Source organism: Gavia stellata, chromosome 20, assembly GCF_030936135.1.
Source record: "Gavia stellata isolate bGavSte3 chromosome 20, bGavSte3.hap2, whole genome shotgun sequence".
In the NCBI taxonomy this organism is placed as follows: Eukaryota; Metazoa; Chordata; class Aves; order Gaviiformes; family Gaviidae; genus Gavia; species Gavia stellata.
Genome location: NC_082613.1, coordinates 17029820 through 17049511, shown reverse-complemented (window position 1 = coordinate 17049511; position 19692 = coordinate 17029820). Strand labels below are relative to the sequence as shown.

General features: G+C 59.7%; 1 protein-coding gene across 2 annotated transcripts; it reads left to right on the top strand.

Annotated features, from left to right (window-relative positions):
* The first annotated feature begins 2132 nt into the window (after positions 1–2132).
* Positions 2133–16719, top strand: TP53INP2 (tumor protein p53 inducible nuclear protein 2). 2 transcript variants are annotated; one of them, XM_059827311.1, is made up of 4 exons: positions 2133–2260; positions 10835–11174; positions 14820–14949; positions 16467–16719. In XM_059827311.1, exons 2-4 carry the CDS (start codon positions 11051–11053, stop codon positions 16717–16719), a joined length of 507 nt encoding a protein of 168 aa, XP_059683294.1. In that variant the 5' UTR covers positions 2133–2260; positions 10835–11050. The 2 variants fall into 2 exon arrangements, with proteins under 2 accessions (XP_059683294.1, XP_059683293.1); XM_059827310.1 differs by having other exon boundaries at positions 14640–14949.
* The last annotated feature ends 2973 nt before the right edge of the window (positions 16720–19692 follow it).

The following is a 19692-nucleotide window of genomic DNA, read 5'->3' as shown; positions in this document are numbered from 1 at the left end:
CAAGGCGGGGTAAGAGCTCTGCCAGGCGGCAGCTCTCCTCCTGAGATGGTTTACACCCTTCTGCGAGATCCTTCAATTACAGGAGACTAAATGTTATTTAATTTGTGACTGCGACTTGAATAAGACTCAATTAAATTCTGCCTCTTGTGATTTTGCGACGGGGAATTCTCACCTGTGATGCCAGATGAGGCCTAACTGTACCATGCATGACTCAGACACTTAAACTGCCCTGTTAATGACGGTTTTAATAAATGTTCTATCTTCACATGGCAAATTTCCTGCCGTGTGACAAGCTTGGCACGATGTCAAACCAAACCTTGGTCCCACGGTCAACCCGTGCTGAGGAGAAAGGCGAACCTGGTGCTGCGGAGCGTCTCGGGGGCTGTAACGCTCGTGGGACGTTCCCAGTTACGGCCCGCAGGAGCCGGCTGTCCCCCCCGAGCACCCGCTTGTTTTGAAGGCGGGGGAAAGGCTGGGTGCCGGGGCTGGGTTCCACGGCCGGGGGCTTTCAGCCGCGCGCTTCCCTCCAACCACCTCATTTGTGTCCCATCGAAGTTTCTCTTTGAATGAGGCCTCGTCAGCGCAGCAGGGAGAAGGAAGCGGGTGTCTGGCAGAGGCCGGGGGCCACTCCCCGGGAAGCCTCAGGCCTCTGTCCCCCTCACCTGCTGCCCAGCCCGGTCACAAGCGGAGTCCCCCAGGGCTCAGTTTTGGGACCGGTCTTGTTTAATATATTTATCCATGATCTAGATGAGGGGATTGAGTGCTCCCTCAGTAAGTTTGCAGATGACACCAAGTTGGGTGAGAGTGTTGATCTGCTGGAGGGTAGGAAGGCTCTGCAGAGGGATCTGGACAGGCTGGATGGATGGGCTGAGGCCAATTGTATGAGGTTCAACAAGGCCAAGTGCCGGGTCCTGCACTTTGGTCACAACAACCCCAGGCAACGCTACAGGCTTGGGGACGAGTGGCTGGAAAGCTGCCCCGCAGAAAAGGACCTGGGGGTGTTGGTCAACAGCCGACTGAATATGAGCCAGCAGTGTGCCCAGGTGGCCAAGAAGGCCAACGGCATCCTGGCCTGTATCAGAAATAGTGTGGGCAGCGGGAGTAGGGAGGGGATCGTGCCCCTGTACTCGGCGCTGGTGAGGCCGCACCTCGAATGCTGTGTTCGGTTTTGGGCCCCTCACTCCAAGAAGGACATTGAGGTGCTGGAGCGTGTCCAGAGAAGGGCGACGAAGCTGGTGAGGGGTCTGGAGCACAAGTCTGATGAGGAGCGGCTGAGGGAGCTGGGGTTGTTCAGTCTGGAGAAGAGGAGGCTGAGGGGAGACCTCATCGCTCTCTACAATTACCCGAAAGGGGGTTGTGGGGAGGTGGGTGTTGGTCTCTTCTCCCAAGTGATGAGTGACAGGACAAGAGGAAACGGCCTCAGGTTGTGCCAGGGGAGGTTCAGGCTGGATATTAGGAAAAATTTCTTTCCAGAGAGAGTGGTGAAGCACTGGAAGAGGCTGCCCAGGGAAGTGGTGGAGTCACCATCACTGGAGGTGTTCAAGGAACGTGCGGACGTGGCACTGTGGGACATGGTTTAGTGGGCATAGGGGGGTTGGGTTGATGGTTGGACTTGATGATCTTACAGATCTTTTCCAACCTTAGTGATTCTGTGATCTCCCCGCCCGCACCCTTCCTGCCTCCCCCCGCTTCCTCGGGGTGCTGCCAGCCCCGGGAGCGGCTCTCCCAGCCCCTCGCCGCCCCCCGCTTTGCCGCAGCCCTCCCCGTCCCCGCGGGGCTTCTGCTGCGCCCCCGGGCCTCGGGAGGAGCCCGGGCTGACCCAACCTCGGGCGCTGCTATCCCCGCGGGACCGGTCCCCGCGCTCCCCGGGGCCCACGGAGGGCGACCCCCCGTTCGCAGCCGCTCCGCTGCCCGGCGCCGCCACCGCCCCGGCCCGCGGGCTGAGCGGTTCGGCGGTGGGGGCTGCGCTCCCCCCCCGGGAACCGCCGTCCCCGTCCCGGAGCGCCCCCGCGCCGCGGGACCCCGCGCTCCCGTGGGCGGTGCCCGCCCTCCCCACCGACGCCGCCTCCTATTGGCCGCTTACCCCTCGGCGGGCGGGCCGCTTTGTGACGTCACGATCAGCTGTCGGAAGGTCCCGATTTGTGCGGGGGAGCGGCGGGCGCTCGGCAGAACCGCGCGATCGGCACCGGCACCGGTACTACCTCAGCGTGTGTCCCCCCCCTCCCCGCCGCTCCCCTTCACGGAGGACGTTACGGGCAAGGTCAGTCTCCCGCCGACCGGGGGGAGGGCGCGGCGGGGGGGGGGGAGGCGGTGGCGGGCGGGGCTGAGCCGCTCTCGCGGTCCCGGTGTCCTCGCGCGGGGGGTGGGGGGGGACCGGCGGCGGGGGGGCCCCAGGCCCCCCGCCGCCGGTCCCCCCCCCCCCCCCCCCCGCGCCCGTTGTTTGTTTCTTCATCACCGGATTAAGATTCGAGGTTGGGCTCCGCTCCCATTGGCTCCGCTCTAGTGACGTATGCCTCATTTGCATATGACATTGAGACGTCATAAGGCTGTCGTCCCCCCCCGCACCCGTTCCCCCCCCCCCCCGCCGCGTTCCGGGCGCGCTGTCCTCCCGTGACCCGGTGGAGCGCAGCCTCCTCCGGCTGCGATGCCCCGGGATACCCGGGGAGGCTTTGGTGGTACGTGGGGGTTAAGGATAGGGGTCACGCGTGGGCAGAGCCGCGTGTCCATCTGTCCCGTGTCCATCTGTCCCGTCTCCGTCTGCCCCGTGTCCGTCCCTCCCGTGTCCCTGCAGCTGGTCGGCCGGTCTCTGGCTGTGGCTTTCTCCAGGCGAGTGGCAAACGTGGACGCGTCTCTCCCGTTTTTATTAGAGGCCGTTTGGGTGAAAAAACGTGGCTTTTTAAAAACGGGAATGGAAATACGTCATCTAGGAATAGCCACATGGAGATTTTCTATTTAACTCACCGCTTTCCAGCGAATACTCGATGCGTTCGATTACCTCTGTCTTCAGACCTCGATTTACTTCGTATATCCCAGCGGTTTTAATGAGATTTGGGCGGGCGCTTAGGTATTTTTCTTGAGTGTAACTGTGATGCCGGGGAAGGAGCCGTGGGGCCAAGCGCAGCCGGTGAAGGATGCCAGCAGCGCCAGGCTGAGGCGCGTGCCGCGGCATCGGCGTGTGCCGGGATGCTGAGCCCACAAGTACGTCGGGTACCACGCGTAACGGCTACGTTGTTATTGCTGCTCTAAGGGCACCTGCTTCAGGACAGCTCAAAAACCTCTTAAGTCCTAAAGGGTCAACTTCCTTACGGATTTCACGGCTCGCGCCTCGGGATCTGGCTGAGCCTGGAAGGCCCTGGGTGCTAAACCTGCTCCCATCTGAGGGCTCATCAGCTGAAAAACTTGGATTCCGTGGAGTGTAACTGGAGAAACACGTTAAAAAGGGCGTTATTGCTGTTGTCATTTTTATATACCTATATATACCATTTTTTTTATACCTATATCTATACATTTATATCTCTCGTGTGCAGGGGAGCTACAACCCTGCTTAGAGAGACTGAGAAAAGGCCCTGGCACCCCGCGGTCCCAAGCTACCGGCTTAACGTGCCGCTCTCGGGACCAGCAACACCCACTGCTGACAGCGGCACCGGCGAGGGCTGAGCTGGGCGGTGCCAAGTGCTGTCGCTAATTTGGCCGAAGCTTTGCTGGGGTGGGAAACCATCCCTAAAAGAGGTGTTGGGCTCCGGTATAGGGCTGTGCTGTACATTCTTTCCCAGCGGGCTTAGTCTACAAAGTGCCAAGAACAATTTTTTTGTTCTAAAATCTTTCCTCTCTTTTTATATTTCCAACCCCCCAAAAAAAACCAGCAAAAGCTTTCTGCTGTAGCTCACTGTCACCATTAGGAGCCCGTGGCATCAAATTAGTGCTCATCTGGCTGAACACAAAAGGAAAAACATCATGCAAGTTTTTCCCCTCGAGAATAAACCCATATCACCTGCTTGTAGCGAGACTGGAAAAACCTGAGCCGTGAACTCTTATCTAAGAGCTTTTTAGTACTAATTGCACAGCGAGCCCTGCACAGGCAAGTCTCATCCCAGCGCATGTGGCCCCGGGCGGGCTCGGGATGGAGCCGGTGGGGAGCTCGGGGCTCCCGTGGAATCAAGGTCCAACTTGCCCGTCAGTATTCAGCCTCCTGCGATTTACGGAGGGTGTAAGGTTGGGGCCGCTCCCCTCTCGATGCGCGCGTTCCTAGGGATGTTTCACTTAGCGCATCCCAGAGAGGAAACTTCTAAAGCTTCATAGGACAGCTCATGACAAATCTAAAAGTTTCCTGCTTGCTCAGATCCTGCCGGCCACTGACAGATTTTCCAGGGCTCTGTGCGATGACATCAAATAGCAGAAGGTCGGGTTTGTCCTTGGGACAAGGACCTTTCCTGCAGCAGTTACACAAGGGAGCCGGTGCGGATGGGGATGCCAGCTCCAGGAAAAACACCCCCCTTCTCTGTGACCCCAGGTCCTCCTCCTTCAGGTGGGATCTGGAGGAGCGTGTGGGGATTCCTGTCCGTCTGAGCTCCTGGGCTGGCCGAGGAAAGCGCTCCCAGGTGCTGGCTTGGTCTGCCATTAATAATAAGTCTCACGACAGAGTTTTTTTGGAATTTTTCTAACTACTCTCTGCCTTCTCCCCCCTCCACTTCCCCGCTCTGCACTGGAAGAGGCTCTGGCTGTGAACCAGCCTCTGGTTTGCTGGAGTCAGTCTGTCTGTGCCGGCGGCAGCCTCGGGGTCCAGCTCTGCCCGTGCAGCCGGCGCTCCCCGGGGGAACCCCGTAAACGAGGCTGCTGGCGAAGCGCAGGGGTCAGCAGGAGCTGTAGCGCAGCTGTTGGGTGACCAAACGCATTAATCCAACCCTGCCAAAGGGTCCCCAGGCAAACCCCTGCCAGCTCTGGTCCCTTCCTCCATGGGGAGGGATAGAGAACAGCGCAGGGATGCTTCACTGGTCATTTTTGGGGTGCTGAGCAGGGCCCCCCTGAGCTGCCCAGCTGCTGGAGCCCCTTCTCCTTCGCTTTGCATTTCCGTGCTAGGTTTAGGATTTTGGTACATACAGCACGGCGAGAGCAGCCTGTGAAACGCATGTCTAATTTAGGTAAAATGAGTTGAAAAATAACATTTCCCAAGTGGGTTGGAGGAAGGCACCTGATTTATACCTCCAACGCCCGCCGTGATGACTGCACGGGGTATTCTTAGCTCTGCTGAGGAAGGACCGCTTCTGCCGCTTGTCAGCAGCATCCCTCCTGCCGCCGAGTATTTATGGAAAGTTTCAGGGAGCCTGTTGCCATTTCTAAGCAGAGTTGGTGTTGTTCTTGCAGCCTGTGACTTTCAGGAGCTGCCAGCCCTGCGAAGCTGTGGCTCCCACCCCGGCAAGGTCCTGGCGCATCCCAGGGCTTTGCAGCCGATCCTTTTGCCTATTCTTAGCTCCGGGGGTTATTTGCAGTGATGGTGACTCAGAAAACTAATTATTGTGTCGAAGTTTCTGAAGGGGGAAAAAAATAACTCAATGCGTTACGGTTTCCTTACTCCTACTTTAACTTTTAATATTTAATACCCTCCGGCTAGTTTTAAAAGGACTTTCTAGCAGGATTCTGGTAAACTTCAGCCATTAAGAAACTCATCTGTCCCCAAGTGAGTGTCACCTGAGGGCTGTCCTCTTGTGCTGGCAGTGGCCTGGGGTGGGGTTGACATGCTGAGTAAGGGGGCTTGTGGAAGCCTGGGAAGGGCGGCAGCAGTCCCCTCGTGCCCCAGCGTGGGCCGTACCTCCTCCACGGATGCAGGACGTCTGGCAGATACGGGGTGGGCTGAAAGAAGGCACCAGAGCTCTGACCAGCCCTGGCCACCCATGGGGCAGAGAAGCCACCTCCTGGTCCAGAGTGCTTCTGAGGGCACCCTCTGTGCCTGGTGACAAGGCACCGCTTGGGCAGCAGTGACTGAAGTCCCCTTGCAGGGACACATTGGGGTCCTTCCCTCGCTGCAGTTCCCGTAAGGTTGCCAGCCCCAGTTCCCCTGGTGTAAATGGGGCAAACGTTTGCCGCAGGGAAAGCGGAGGCTTTCCAAAAAGCTGGAGAAACTTTGGAGCTTGATCTGCCGATGGCTGTCGCTGTCCCAGCCAGAGAAGAGCTTGGCAGGGACTGAGGTGGCGTGTGGCATCCCTTCCCTCCCGCGAATCGACTGCGCCACTCGGCTTGGTGTCATCTGCCAACTTGCTGAGGGTGCATCTTGGAGATAAAGATTCTGATCCTGCCTCTTTAACACAGCGTTCCGAGGATTTCAGAGCAGACAGGATAAAGCGAGGGTGAGGATTAAAGCTCATTTTGGTCCTTGCCAGGATCTAGTTCCTGCCTCCACCCCACAGGTTTGATCCTGAAGGCTTTGCCAGCCGTGCTGGCAGGAGCTCCCTGGCAGCTCCCCGAGCACTGCCGGGGCCAACCCTGGCAGGGCTGCTCCGACTCTTGGGAAGCCTTTGCTCTCTTCCCACGAGGCCTGTCTGACCGTGCTGTCTGTCCCTCTGCCCAGCTCCGGCCAGGACAGGCAGCCAAGGCAGAGTCTGGCCAAGCAGCCCCCGGCAGCCCTTCTGCGAGGATCACGGCACGGCGCAGCACCATGCCTTCCCCGGCTCCGTCTGCGCTGCTGCTGACCCATGGTTGCTCTCGCAGGTTTTACCAGCGAACCCACCTCCCCAAGGTCCTGTTTAGGATTGTGGTGTCCCCAGGCAGCGGGAGCTTGTGGAGCGGGGCAGGCTTGCTGTATCCAAGGGGCTGACCCTGCAAGCTCTGCCCTGCCCGCATAGCCCACCCGCGCACCACGGCACAGCGTGGACCCCCTCGCACCGGCGGGTGGTTCAGGGCCACCCCACGTTCCCCGGCACGGAGAAGAAGATAGCTGGTGACGTATTTAAATTCTTTGGGGGATGATCCTTTAAAATGATCTATCTCAACTTTTGCTCTTGGGGGAGCTTTTAACTCTTTGCTGCTGCCGCCGGAGCTGCCTGCGAGCCCCCTTGCCCTTTGCCCGAGCCCTCCCGCTATGCCGTGGCTTTGCTCTGGAGCAGGATGGCGCCTGACAGCCCCTTATCATGGGGCTGGCTGTGCGTGATGGGAGTGTGGTTATCCCAGGGCCTTTAATTATGGAGATAAGGAAAATGAAGTTAAATTGGGGGGGCGGGGGGGGTGGGGGTGGTAATTGAAACTAATAGTATCTGCTGTGTCTTGTGTCTTCAGGAAAGGAAAGTTATCTTTGGGTTAGGGTGGGCACCTGTGGAGTCCAGACACTTCAGGTCCTGACTTTCCCCTTGATGCACCCTGTGATTTTTTGGGGACTTGTCTCTAAGCAGATGGGTGCCAGGGAAATGAGTGCAGTTCCTGGGGGGGGCAGAGGGGGAGACCGGCTTTGCTGCTGTCCAGTGAAAGCTGCTGTCAAGTTTTAATGAAATAAAAATAAGAAGTTTTCTGCTCTTTGTTTTGATTGCGTAATTTATCATTTGGCTTTGGACTCGCTGGAGGATGAACTCCCTTCTGGGGGGCTCTCCAAGTCGCCCCTGCAGAGCGGAGGGGAGAACTCCGGTGCTGCCCGGGCAAGGAGCTTCTGCAGGGCTGTGCGTGCCGAGCCAGCCTGGAGGCCAGCAGCAAGCTCATTCTAGGCTGCCTTTGCTGAGGCCAGGGGGAAAATCTCTGCCCGGCTCAGACCTTGGCCTGCAGTAGCTGCTTGGGTGCTTTTCTGGGTGACCTTCCCCTTGCAGCTGGGCTGGGGCCACCAGCCTCCTCCAGTCCCCGCCGTGCCAGCTCCTGTCCCAGCTCTCTGCTGCTGCGTGGCATGCACACCTCGAGGGGAAAAAAAGACTGAGATTTGCACGTAGGTCACTGGCCAAGGCAGGCTGAGAGCATTTCCAGCGTCCTCCCCAGCGAGGCGGGCGCAGGGTGCAGCACAGGGGACCCTGCTGTCCCCAGCCCCCTTCAGCCCTGGTGACAACCCTGAGAAGCTGCACCGTGCCGCTGGGGTCAGCCTTGGCCAGCCTGGGAATGCCACAGGCAGAGCTGCCCCAGCTCAAAAAGCGCATGAACCTGCTCCTGGCCTTGCACCGGGCCAGGGCCATGGTGGCCTCGGGGCACCCAAGCCCCCCCCGTGTCTTCCACGGGCTGCTGGGTGCTCACTGCCCCTCTCCCTCCTGCCTGGGGAAGAGCAAACAGTGGGAAGCCCTGAGACATCACCAGCAGGTGCCTGGGAGCACTGGGGTTTCTGCTGCAATTAGATAGTTAATACATTTATTAAATAAATAATATAATATGAAAAGTTATTTAATAAATAGGCAAGTGCTCCAGGCAGCTGCCAGATTTCAGATTGCAGGCAGGGAGAGCTGGCGTGTAATGAAGCCATGGCTGTGCACCGCAGCCTTCAGGGCTGTCCTGGGTGCCCTTTGCCAGCCTGGCCCGGGGGAGGATGGATGCGCACGTGGGTCCCATGGGAGGGAAATCCCCACTGTGCTCCGCACGGAGCACACGAGAGCCCGCTGGGCCAGTTTCCATTCATTGCCCAGCTGGATAGCAGCCCCTCTTCGTATTATTATGCTTTAGCGCTCCAGGAAAGGGGGGTGTCTGGATAATTTGATCGTGAGTGTACTGGAGGATAACGGAAAGGCTATGGCTTTGCTACGGCCGTGGCTGTGATGGGGGCTAGGAGGTGAGAGCTCCCTTAACTGAGCCTGCAGCTCTCACTGCAGTCGGAGGAAATGACTCTGTCATGTCTCAGTGCCCCAAAACCCTCTGCTCAGTGCTTCCAGCGGAAGCCAGGAACCCTCTTAGGACACAGAGCAGGGAATCCTCGCCGACCTCCGTTTCATCGTGGCGAGAGTCTCCCTGAGTCTCAGCCAAGTCTGTTTTGATCACGCTGTCCCAGAGCTGGGACCCAGCTCGTTTAGTTGCAGCCGCTCGCCCCGGATGGATCTGGGCACAGGGTGTGAGAGGAAGGGATGAACCACGTCGGTGGTAGCTGCCATCCCGGAGCGGGAAGCATGCAGCGCTGGGGTGGGGGTGGGGCAGACCGCTGAGCACCAGGGTCTGGAGCCGGGCATGGTTGTAGTCGCGTGGTCTGCCCTGCACCTTTGGGGCAACTAAAGTCACCGGGGGCTTGAGACCTGCTCAAGGGGACAGGTAGTGTCACGCTGCTGCCATGCCCATGCCAGGGAGGGAGAGCTGGGTGTTGCGGGGCTGCTTTGTGCTCCAGCATTCCCTTCTGCATCCCGGGGCGGCAGAGATGCAGGATGAGCCCCCCAAAACCCAGCGGATCCCACCCATGGGGAAAGGTTCCCCTTCCCCTTCATCTGTGGAGCAGATGTTGTACCTCCCGAGGCACCTAAGGGAAGGCAAAAGGCACAGCGATCCCACAACGGAGAAATACAAGCGTGCCTGAGCCCCAGCCCGCAGCAAGCGCCCAGGCCAGCCGCCCTTCCCAGCAATGTTGAGACTGGAGAGGCCACTTCGTTGGGGGGGTCTGAGCTAGAACTTGAGCTGTTGGAGAACCGGCATGTGTATGGACCGAGGCTCAGCGACGTCGTGCCTCCCTTCACCCGTTCTGTTCCACATTGCCCAGAGCAGATGGGGCTTCACCAGGGTCCAGGACCACTTGCAGGCTCTACGCCACCTTGATCAACAGAGCCATGACCTGGGGGTTTGCCCTCTAAATGCACCCATGACAATGTGCCAAGCTCTTGATGGCATTTTAATGTCCTTTAATGTCTCTGGACCAAAAAGCATTTTCTCCGCAAAAATATCACTCTGCACCTTGTGGCTGCCATATGTCTGCGCCTCACCGAGAGCTTTGCAGTCATTAATAAAATTAGTGAGTCCTAACCTCACCCCGAGCTGCAGGGAATGTGTTTCCCCAGGGGTGAAACAGCGATGAGCCTAGACGGAGCAGAGACTGGCCCAGGGCTGGGATAACGCTGTCCCGCTGCGAGGGGGTTGGCACGCTCGCTGCCGCTCGCTCCTGCACGCTGATGCCTGTGCGCTCGGGGCTGAGACAGAACCCATAGCCAAGCGCTTTGTCCCGTGGCTCCTTGTAAAAGAGCGGTGATGACACATACGACAGTGTCATCTTTTGGGGCTGGAGGGTGGCAATGGAACGCAGCTGCAACAGAAGAGCATCCCTGCGGATACACACACACACACAGGGCGACAATAACAGTAACAACTTTCAAAATTAAACCAACTCAAGCAGGTATTGGCACAGGCAGGGCTCGAGCAAAACGCTAGCAAGGGCTTCTTGGGACCCAGCTCGAGGAGGGGAGGGCGGCCACGCTGGCGTGGCTGTCAGTGGGTTGGTGGTGGGTTTTAGGGACGGCTCCTGCCGTCGGTCCTCGGGTAGGACAGCAGCATCGCACCCTTTGCCCTGCCCTTCCAGCAAAGCTTAGTGCCGCCAGCCACGTTTAACGGCCGTTCAGCGCCAGGGGAGGCAGGTCCCAGCCTGACTTTGGGACAGCGTTTGGCTCTGCCCCTCCCAGCTCCGGCAGATGGGTCCCCCGGGACACACCGCCTGCGAGGAAGGGGACGCGATGCGGGGCTCGGTGCAGGCAGGGGGCTGCAGGGTGTGAGCACCCAGCCCTTCACTGCCGCTTTCAGACCCGGTGCGTGATGCCCCTGGAGATGCCAGCAGCTGGGACAGCCCACGGCACAGATCAGTGCCGAAGCCACCTTTCCACCATCCCCTCTGTCCCGTCTGAGCCCCTGGGGATGCAGGAGGGCCACGCTGCCAACCAGTCCAAATGCATTATTCCTTTTTCTTTCCCTTTTACAGGCCTTTGCACTGAAGCCAAGTGAAGAACCTCAGAATTGCACTACACGCCATTTAACTCAGCTACGATTTCGCTAGCAGCAAAGCATCTCCGCCACCACTGAGACCTCGAGTGCTGTTTTTCCCCCTCCCTGCCCATTGCTCCCATCTCCACGCCTGGAAGCCGGTGCTCAGCAGTAGCTCTAACTCACCGTCCATCCCGTTGGACCGCTCCCCACCATGTTTCAGCGTCTCACCAGCCTCTTCTTCAGCGACAGCAACACGCCAGAAGGCCTGGAGGAGCCCAAACCCTTCGTCGAGGAGGAGGAGGAGGAAGATGGCTGGCTCATAATTGATCTTGCAGGTGAGAAAAGCTTGGGGGACTGGTTTCCCACAGCCTCTGCTGCACCTTGTCTCTTCGAAGCTGGGCAAACCCCTTGAGATGATAGTAGATGAGCTTCCACCACGCGTGATTAGCTCTGCCCTTCATCCCTGATCCCCCTGCCCTGCCTGCGGCGCCGAACTCTGGGGTCACCGCAGCAGCCCCCGACCTGCTCCCCCTTTTTCCTTTTCCTCTCCCAATGGTGGTTCCCAACTTTCTGCCAGCGTGGGAGCCGCAGCAGCAGCGTCCCTGGCCGGGGCTGCTGCTCCCCTGGAGCCTCCAGCTGCCTCCGTGCCAGGATGGGACCCTGGCACAGCACCAGCCCGGGGGGGTCACACAGGGTTTCGGTGCATTCCTGCCTGCCAGGGGTTTGGTGGGGGATGCCAACCCATGTGGGCTGTCTGCTTGTGAGCTGCGGCAGTGCCGTGGCCCCGGCTAAGCTGTGCCACGGGCAGCACTTGGCCCGCGGGAGCTGGGCTTGGCCGCTCCCCGTGACACCCCTGCCAAAAGCAAACCAGGAGCCTGTTCCCCTGGGGGAAACCCGGGTCCCCGGCGCTGGTGGAGGGGCCGGGGTTTTCCCCACACGAGGGCAGGCAGCGGCGGTGCCTGTGTGTCCTAGCTGGGGACGTGCCGCCGGCAATCTGGCCATGTTTGGGTCATTTGAATCCATCAGGGGAGCAAATCTCAACTCCGAAGGGCTTATCTTCCCAAATCATTCCCAGTGCCCATGCCAACAGCACTCAGACAAGGGATGTTTGGCACTTGGTCCCCATACCTAGAGATCCCTCGAGGGTTCCCCATTCCCAGGGACGGTGACAACCATCCTGCGCCCCGTTTGACACCAACCAGGCGGGTCAAATTCCTTGTTTGCTGAGAGCTTCTCCAGCTCCATTAAGACCTTGGCGTTGCTATTGTAGGGTCGATGACTCAACCAATTGCAATGATAATTTTATGACCTTTTGCTTGCAAATCAAGCAGCGAAGTTAGACAAACAAGCCTGCCTGTGTGGGAGCTCCTCGGTGGCCATGGTCTACTTTTGCAGCCTCTGGTTAGTTGTGATGCCCCAGCCCAGGGGATCACAAAGGTATCCCGCAGGTTTAGGAGGAGGGTTTCATCCCCCCTCTTGCAGGCATCTGTTCTCTGAGCAGATGCTCCCTGCCTGTCCCCTGTGCACTGAACAGAGCTCGTTTTCATGATGCAAGTCATTCGTTAGGCTTTTTCCCCCGTGCAGTGAGCTGGTGAGGGGACCAGAGCATGGACAAGCCCAGGATGGGGGACAGGGACAGCCCCATGCCTGGTGGGAGCACTATGGAGAGCTGGTGGAGGTGGGTAGGTGGTGTGGGCACAGGCAGCCACGGAGGATTCCCTGTCCTCTGGGCTCTCTGGTGACTGTCCTGGGGGGGTCACAGCAGCGGCACGGGAGGGGGTTGGTTGCAGGGAGGTCCCTGGAGCAACGGGCACGCAGCTGCCACGTGTCGGGGCCAGCTGGCCAGAGCTGCAGCATGCCCAAAGCATGCCAGAAGGAGCCAGGCGTTTCCCAACAGAGAAACTCTGGGCTGTGCCCTGATCCCCTGGGTCCGAGACTGCAGCCGGCTCAGCGGGCACCCAGGGATGGCTTTGGTACAAAAGGCTCCCATTTTCTTTCCGATCAAGCAGCCAGGCGCTCGGTGCAGAGCCGCCTTTCAGCAGCGTGTCTGCCTGGGACCTGCCACCCCACTGCTAATCCCCACTGGCACCGCCGCTGCCTTTTCCCGTAGCATTCCCCTGCCAGTGAGGGACCGATTTAGTTCAGCCCTATTTCTGAGGCTGGAGTTATGCAAAGCACTTCAAAAACTATACCCGCTGGCTCCAGCCCCCATCTTTCACCTTTCAGCCACAGCGGCCGGCAAGCATCTTGCAGCCTGGCTCCCTCCCAGCAGCCGGGCAGCCTAACGAGCCTCCAAATTCGTTCCCTCTCAGCCAAGTCTTTGACCCACGTGTTGCAAAATGCATCCGAATTAACAAGATCTCCCAGGAGCGTTCCAGATGCCCCTCTCACCCCATCGCCCAGCCTGGCTCTGCTCAGCACCCAGGGAGGGAGCAAAGAGCATTTCCCGGTGCTTAGCGATACGGCTGCAAGTCACCCAAGGATTTGGGGACCCCCAAAATATTCCTTGGGACATTAAAATCCACCTTGGCAAAGGGTGGGGACAGGTAGCCATGGATGGCTGGGGTCCCCTGCTCCCCGCACCCACAGCCCCCCTGTTGCGGGAGCACTGCCGGAGCGGGAACGCTCCAGCCGGGCTCGATGGCTGTCTCCAGGCTGACAAATAATCTCCAGCCTGGCATGTCAACAACTATTAATAGCTTGCTATCCACTGACCTGAAGAAAGAGGCTCTCGTGTTCACAAGGCTAATTGTGGCCTGCCCTAAGCCCCGGGCTGGGGCATCGTCTGCGGGAGGAGCTGGGGCCATGCCGGGTGGCGAACGCTGGCCCCACGCTTCATGCTCTGTATTTCTCCACCGCAAGAACATGTTCACCTCTGATTTCTCCTGCATCCTCACCCAGGCACAGGGCCACACATGTCCATATAGATACTGCACTGCATCCTGCCCCAAGACTAGTTCCCTCGAATCCCCCCGATGAGGCCGGGAACGGGTCTGGGGATCCCGATGAGCCCCATGTTAGGCGCAGGCTCCCTTCCCATAATAAAACCAGTAATTCTGAGCACAGGCAGAAAAAGCACCAGCCCAAGTGCTTTTGCCAGGTGGAGGTGAGGAAGGGAAGGCGAGGAAGGATGGGGTGTCAGAGGGGTGTGGGGGGCAGCTCCCGACTCAACCACCCAAAACTCGGCCTCTAACGGACTGAAGCTGAAGGCGTAGCGAAAACCTTTGCTGAAGAATTTATTCCCCTGGTTTCTTCCAGAAAAAAGGTGTGAACTGTTTCTTTCCTGTGTGCGTGCTTGGTTTCAATGTTTGCAAAGTGCCAGGCGGTGTTTGCAAGCGCGGGCGGGCCGGCGTTCCTCCGGAGCCGCATGGCATGGCATGGCTCAGGTGCCGTAAGACCAGGCAAAAGCAGCGTTTCTTGCTGGCTGAATTTCCTCCTTCACTTTGAGAAGGAAAATAATTTGCTGCGGTAAACCCTGCTAGTTTCCCCCACTTTTTGGTTAAACTGCCTAACCAAAACCATTTCCATTGCTTGCTGGCTTAGCAAAGCCGGACCCCGCAGCGCCGGCAGCAGCCCCGGTGCAGAGGGTGCTGGTTGGGGTGCGGTGCAGGGCACTGCTGGTGTCTCACTCCCCACGAGGTCCCGCCGACGCCGTGCCCGTCTCCAACGGTGGTGGTGGTGGTGGGGTGTCTCTTGCACTAATGATGCCCCTTTCTCTCCCTCCCTCCCCTCCCCACTGTACATGGTGTGTGTGTGTCCCCGCTGCGCCCCGCATGGCTCTGCACCCCCGCCACCCCCAGGCAGCCGTGCCCGCCCCGGCGCAGCCCGGCGAGTGGGTGCTGGCGGAACTGGGCGCTCGGCGCGATCCCGCCCAGCACCCCCCGGTCCGCCGCCGCTGCCGGCCGCTTCCCCGGCTCCGGCTGGTCCCTGCTTGATGGACGAGAGTTGGTTTGTCACCCCTCCCCCCTGTTTTACTGCAGAGGGGCCCGGCCCCGGCGGCATGGGGAGCAGCCCCATGGAGGACCTGCTCATCGAGCACCCCAGCATGTCCGTCTACGTCACCAGCACCCTCGAGGTGGATGGGGAGGGCCCCGAGGACGATGCTGCCGGGTGAGTGTGGCTTGGGGCTGCTCGCTGGGGGCTGCTGGCCCCAGCATGTGCTGGGGGACCGGGGTGGACGGTCAGTCCCAACGTCCCAAATCACCGTGTAGGCCTGGGAGCGTTTCGCCCACGCTGCCCGCAGACGGAGTGAGGCTGTGGGGGACCTCAGTGTCCCCATGTCCCACTTCAGGGAGCACCCTGCACACTTGGCAGGGTGCCCCGGACAGCGCCATGCAAGGACGGCAGCGTCCGTGTCCCAGAATACTTTGCTAAGGGGATCTCAATGCCATGTTGAGACGGCCACGGGTGCAGGGCTGCACGGGCCATGGGTGCAGGCCATGCCGCTGGGCTGTGGCGGGAGAGGGCTGCGTTCCCCCTCCCCTGCCCCGAGCAGAGTCTCCTGGCACGGCCACCCGTGCCGATGCCGCCCGTCACCCCACTGCCCATCCAGGGGAAATGCCAGGCTGGGCTTAAACACGGGGTTTTGCACCGGTGTGGCACAAGCAAAGCAAACCCGACGGGACAAGGTGGCCTTTGGGCACAGTGGCCCCCCAAGATCCCTGCTTCCCCCAGGCAGGAGGGTGCTGCAGCCCCCCCAGTCCCCCTCCTGGCTCCGTACTCGCCCAGCACAGGGGTGTCCCACAGCTGCGGGGGAGCGGGATGCCACCAGCCATGGATGCAGACGTTTCTCCCTGCCCCCAAGTCCAGCTTGGGGGGCAGGGGGGTAAGGTTAAACAGAAATGCCGCAGGTGGCCCCATGCCCTGTCCTCCCCCAGGACCTGTGGGCTGGAGCCCCCCAGCTCCTCCCCTGGGGCCACAGCCGCACTGCAGCCCCTGGGGAGCTCTGCCCTCTCCCCATGGCTGCCCTCGGGGACCCCGCAGCACCCGGAAAGCCCTGACTATGCGCACGCTCGGCCCTGCTGCTGCCGGCCAAGCCCCGGGTCCCACTGTGCTGTGGGGTCCCCCCTGCCCCCCAGTCCCAGCCCTCCAGCATCTCCCCCAGGATCCCCTCACCAGGGCAGGGGAGGAGGAAGTGCCTCCCCTGTGCCGCAGGGTGGTTATTTACCTGCGGCACAAGAATCTGGGGGGAACCTCCACCCGGGTTAGGGTACACCGTTCCTCCAGGACTTCTCTCTTTGCAAAGTCTCCCTAAGAAGGGCCGCAGCTTGATGTCAAGACCTGCGGAGGAACCTGGACGCTGGAGGGTGCAGAAGGGGAGCTAGAAACGGGCCAGGAGACCAAATGGGTCATGAGCGGGATGGAAGTGGGGCAGGGCTTGGCTTCCCTCCGCTGGGCTCAAGGGACTTAGCCACTGTGGGGGACTGTGGGGATGGCCCTGTTCCTGGTGGTGTCCTAGAGCCTGCCTGTGCCAGAGCCCCCCCTCGGCGTGCTGCTGGGGCAGGAGGGGGCCAGGTCCATCCTGGGGGCAGGGTGTGACGGGGGCGGGTTGGAGACCCTGGTCCCCTTCTCGCCAGGGCGGGCGAGGGCCGGGTGCCAGCAGCCGCTGACGGCCCCTTTCTCTGCAGGGAGGTGCCGGAGCCCCGGCTGGAGCGGCACGTGCCGCACCACAGCAGGTCCCTCTCGGTGAAGGCCACCATCTTGGAGAAGGTCGGGCAGGCACGGCGGGTGCAGCGGGCCAAGCAGCTGGCGGAGAAGCACCGGCTCAGCCAGAATGCACTGCAGCGGCAGAACCGGGCCCTCCAGCGCCCACTGCGCCGGGCCAAGCAGCGTGCCGGGACCTTCGTCCACCAGCCCTGCCAGCGCCACTGCAACTACTGACCTCGCCGGGACGCCCGCGCCACCGCTCCCCCCCGCCGCCTCCCCCGGCGGAGGGAGACTTCACCCCCCCACCCCAACACCAGCCACCCCGGGGGCTGCCGGCCCCGACGAACACCGGTGACGCTGGGCTGCGGTTTCACTCCACACACCCCCCCGCACACCTGCACGCCCGGCCCCCCACTCCTCGTCTTCCTCCCCCCACCTTCCGCTGCTCCCCTCACCCTTTGCCCCCGACGCCAGCCGGGCCAGCAGCCCCCGGAGCCGCTGGCGTGGAGGGCCGCGCCGCCCCCCTCCACCCTCACAGCCACGCCAGCCTTCACATGGGAAAACGGTATTCCCAATGAAATCACCCATTTCCGAAATCCATGGCAAAGCCTCTTTGTCCTGACGAGCCTGTGACATCAGTGCCTTTCTTCATGACATCATGACTCCACTTATAGCCAGACTGGATGTCACAAGCAGAGATACCGAGCGGAAGTGAAAAGAGCAATGAAGCAACAAGATTTGGGATTTTTAGGAAAATCTTATCAATGACACTAAATAATGCTTCGTCCCCCCAAAGCCAGCAAATACCCCCCTCCCTCCTTGATTTCTTAATTACGTTTTTACCGTGCTAAGACAAAAACCCCACTGCTGGTCCCGACAGGGCTTGTCACGGCGAAGAGCTTCGTGGCAGGGTCAGCCGGGCGGCTTGTGGTGCCTCGTGGTGTTTTTTTTAAAGACAACCTTAAAAGCAATCTCAGGAAACAAAGCACCGTCCCAGCGCCTCGTCGGAGCCCTTGGCTGCCGTGCTGGGAGGGGGTGTCCAGCCCGGGGCCAGCGGTAGTATTGCCATGACTGGGGGTCCCGCTGAGCTGCTGGCTGCCTCGTCTGAGCGAGCCCCCTCCTCCTGGAGCCACTCATCTGCCCAAGCCACACCTATATACATACATATATACATATATATGTGTGTATATATGTCTCTATATACCTATATACTTGGAAGAGGCACCATTTAAGCCAAGGAGCATTGGCTGCCCGGTGTTAACCCCTGGGAGGGGAGCGGAGGCAGGGACCTGCGCCGCTTCCCCGAGATGGCAAAAGCACGTCGAAGCTGGTGGTGAAGAGATGCTGAAGAGGAGGCTGGAGGGAAGAGGCTGAAGTAAGGGGAAAGATGGACCTGGAGCGGCTGCAAAGGGACAGGATGGGGCATGTCTGGGCAGTGGGGCCGGGCGAGAGAGTCGCTGCAGTGGAGCTGTAATGGCAATGCCTTCTTCCCCCACTAAAAATTGCATCCTTTCCTGTGAAGGGTCAAATTCCGTCATGGGCAACACTGATTTTTAATGCAAATCCCTCCCCTCCCCATGATTGACTCATTCTGCCTTTCGAAGGACATGGTCCAAGACTTTTCACCGGCTCCAGCACCAGCTGAGATGGCTCCAAACCCAGCAGAAATTTGCTGATGCCCCCCCCAGCTCGCTACCTTAAGGGACTGGTTTTGCACCCTGTGTTCCAGGGGAGGTCTGGCCATCGTGTCCTGCCTGTGGCCAGCTCACAGCCTGGATTCCCGCCCTCTGAGACAAGAAATAACCCCACCCCCCCAAAAAAAAATGCTGACTTCACAAGAGGTTCTTCCATTCACCAAGTTACATCCCTTAATATCAGCTTGGGACCTGGGTGGAAGGAATCGTGGTAAGCCCAACCTCAGACAGCTGATATTTATTAATTTTTTTAATGAGATTAAAAACAAAACAAACCCTCTTACAAGCACCAGCCCCCAGATCTGTGCCTGGGAGCCTGGACCGCGGGGGAGCCGGCTGATGATGCTCACCTGCAGCATTTATCTTTTGCTCCAATAACATGGCATTCCCAAAAGCACAGAAAGAACAAAAACCCAGTTTCAAATACCCTTTTCAGCCTTTCCCTTTCAATTCTTCCAGGCCAGTATCTTGTTTCAAGTCCTGCCAAGAACTGGCGCCCTCATCACATGAGTGATGTGATGCCTTCTGCCCCTCCGGCTGCAGCAGCCAGTGCCCACCGGGGCGAGGAAGGTGCTGGCAGCTGTGCTGGCGGAGATGCCGGGCCATATTCTGCATCCGCCACCCTGGTTTTGTCCACTGCGTTTTCAGCCTTTCTGGTAAGTGCAGCGGCACCGGAGCTGATTTTTCACAGTCGGTGGTTTATCAGCAGAGAAAGAGCAGGCTGGGGAACCCGGCGTTACCCCCCAGCCCTTGGCACTGCCCAACGCTTGTTGGGCATCGCCGCAATCACCGTCCCTCACCGCCGAACCTAAGACCACACTGGAGATCGCCCTACTTCATCTCTGGTGTCTTCTTGGCGAAGAGACTGATAACTCCTTGACTCGAGGGGAAAGTTTACATCCTTTGGCTTCCCGGGCTTCACATTAAATGCCTTTTCCCCCCCCCCGCCCCGAAATGATGCCTGGTATGAAGCGGGAGCATGGCATTTGTAGGGACGCTGGCGCAGGTGCTTGTGTAGACAAGCAGGGGCTGAGCCCGAGCTCTCGGGTGTCTGGTGGATGTCCGATGAGGTGCTGCTTTCCTCGTGCTGCTCTTCCCCATGTCGCTGGATGATGTGCTCTGTGGCCGCCGGGCAACAGCGTTAGAGGAAGCATTTTCTCTCTAGCCCAAATATACATCAAGAAGTGGACAAGCCAAGCAATGTCCTGCCTCCCAGGCCGTGCTCCATTGCAAATTCTCCTCCTGCACATCCAAGATGCCACCAGTCCCTCAGGAGCACTCCCAAAATCAGAGGCTGGCTGCAACACCATCAGCCTTTCTGCAGCTCCCAGGGGAAGACGGGCTGGAGGGCAGTGAGGCTGGCTGGGAACGGCATCTCCGGGGCGGATCCTGCCGTGTCTCACCTACCAGGCCTTCCCGTGCCCACCAGTCTGGTTGCAAACGGTACCCCAGTAGGAGAAACCCCTCATCAAAATCCTTCTCTGCGTCCCGCTCATCCATCGTGAGACAGAAG

Excerpts from the sequence above, each read along its gene's own strand:
- TP53INP2 (XM_059827310.1), top strand. The coding sequence starts at position 11,051 with ATGTTTCAGCGTCTCACCAGCCTCTTCTTCAGCGACAGCAACACGCCA. Across the intron at positions 11,175-14,639 it reads GCTCATAATTGATCTTGCAG|GCAGCCGTGCCCGCCCCGGC; the intron begins GTGAGAAAAGCT and ends CGCCACCCCCAG. Across the intron at positions 14,950-16,466 it reads CCCGAGGACGATGCTGCCGG|GGAGGTGCCGGAGCCCCGGC; the intron begins GTGAGTGTGGCT and ends CTTTCTCTGCAG.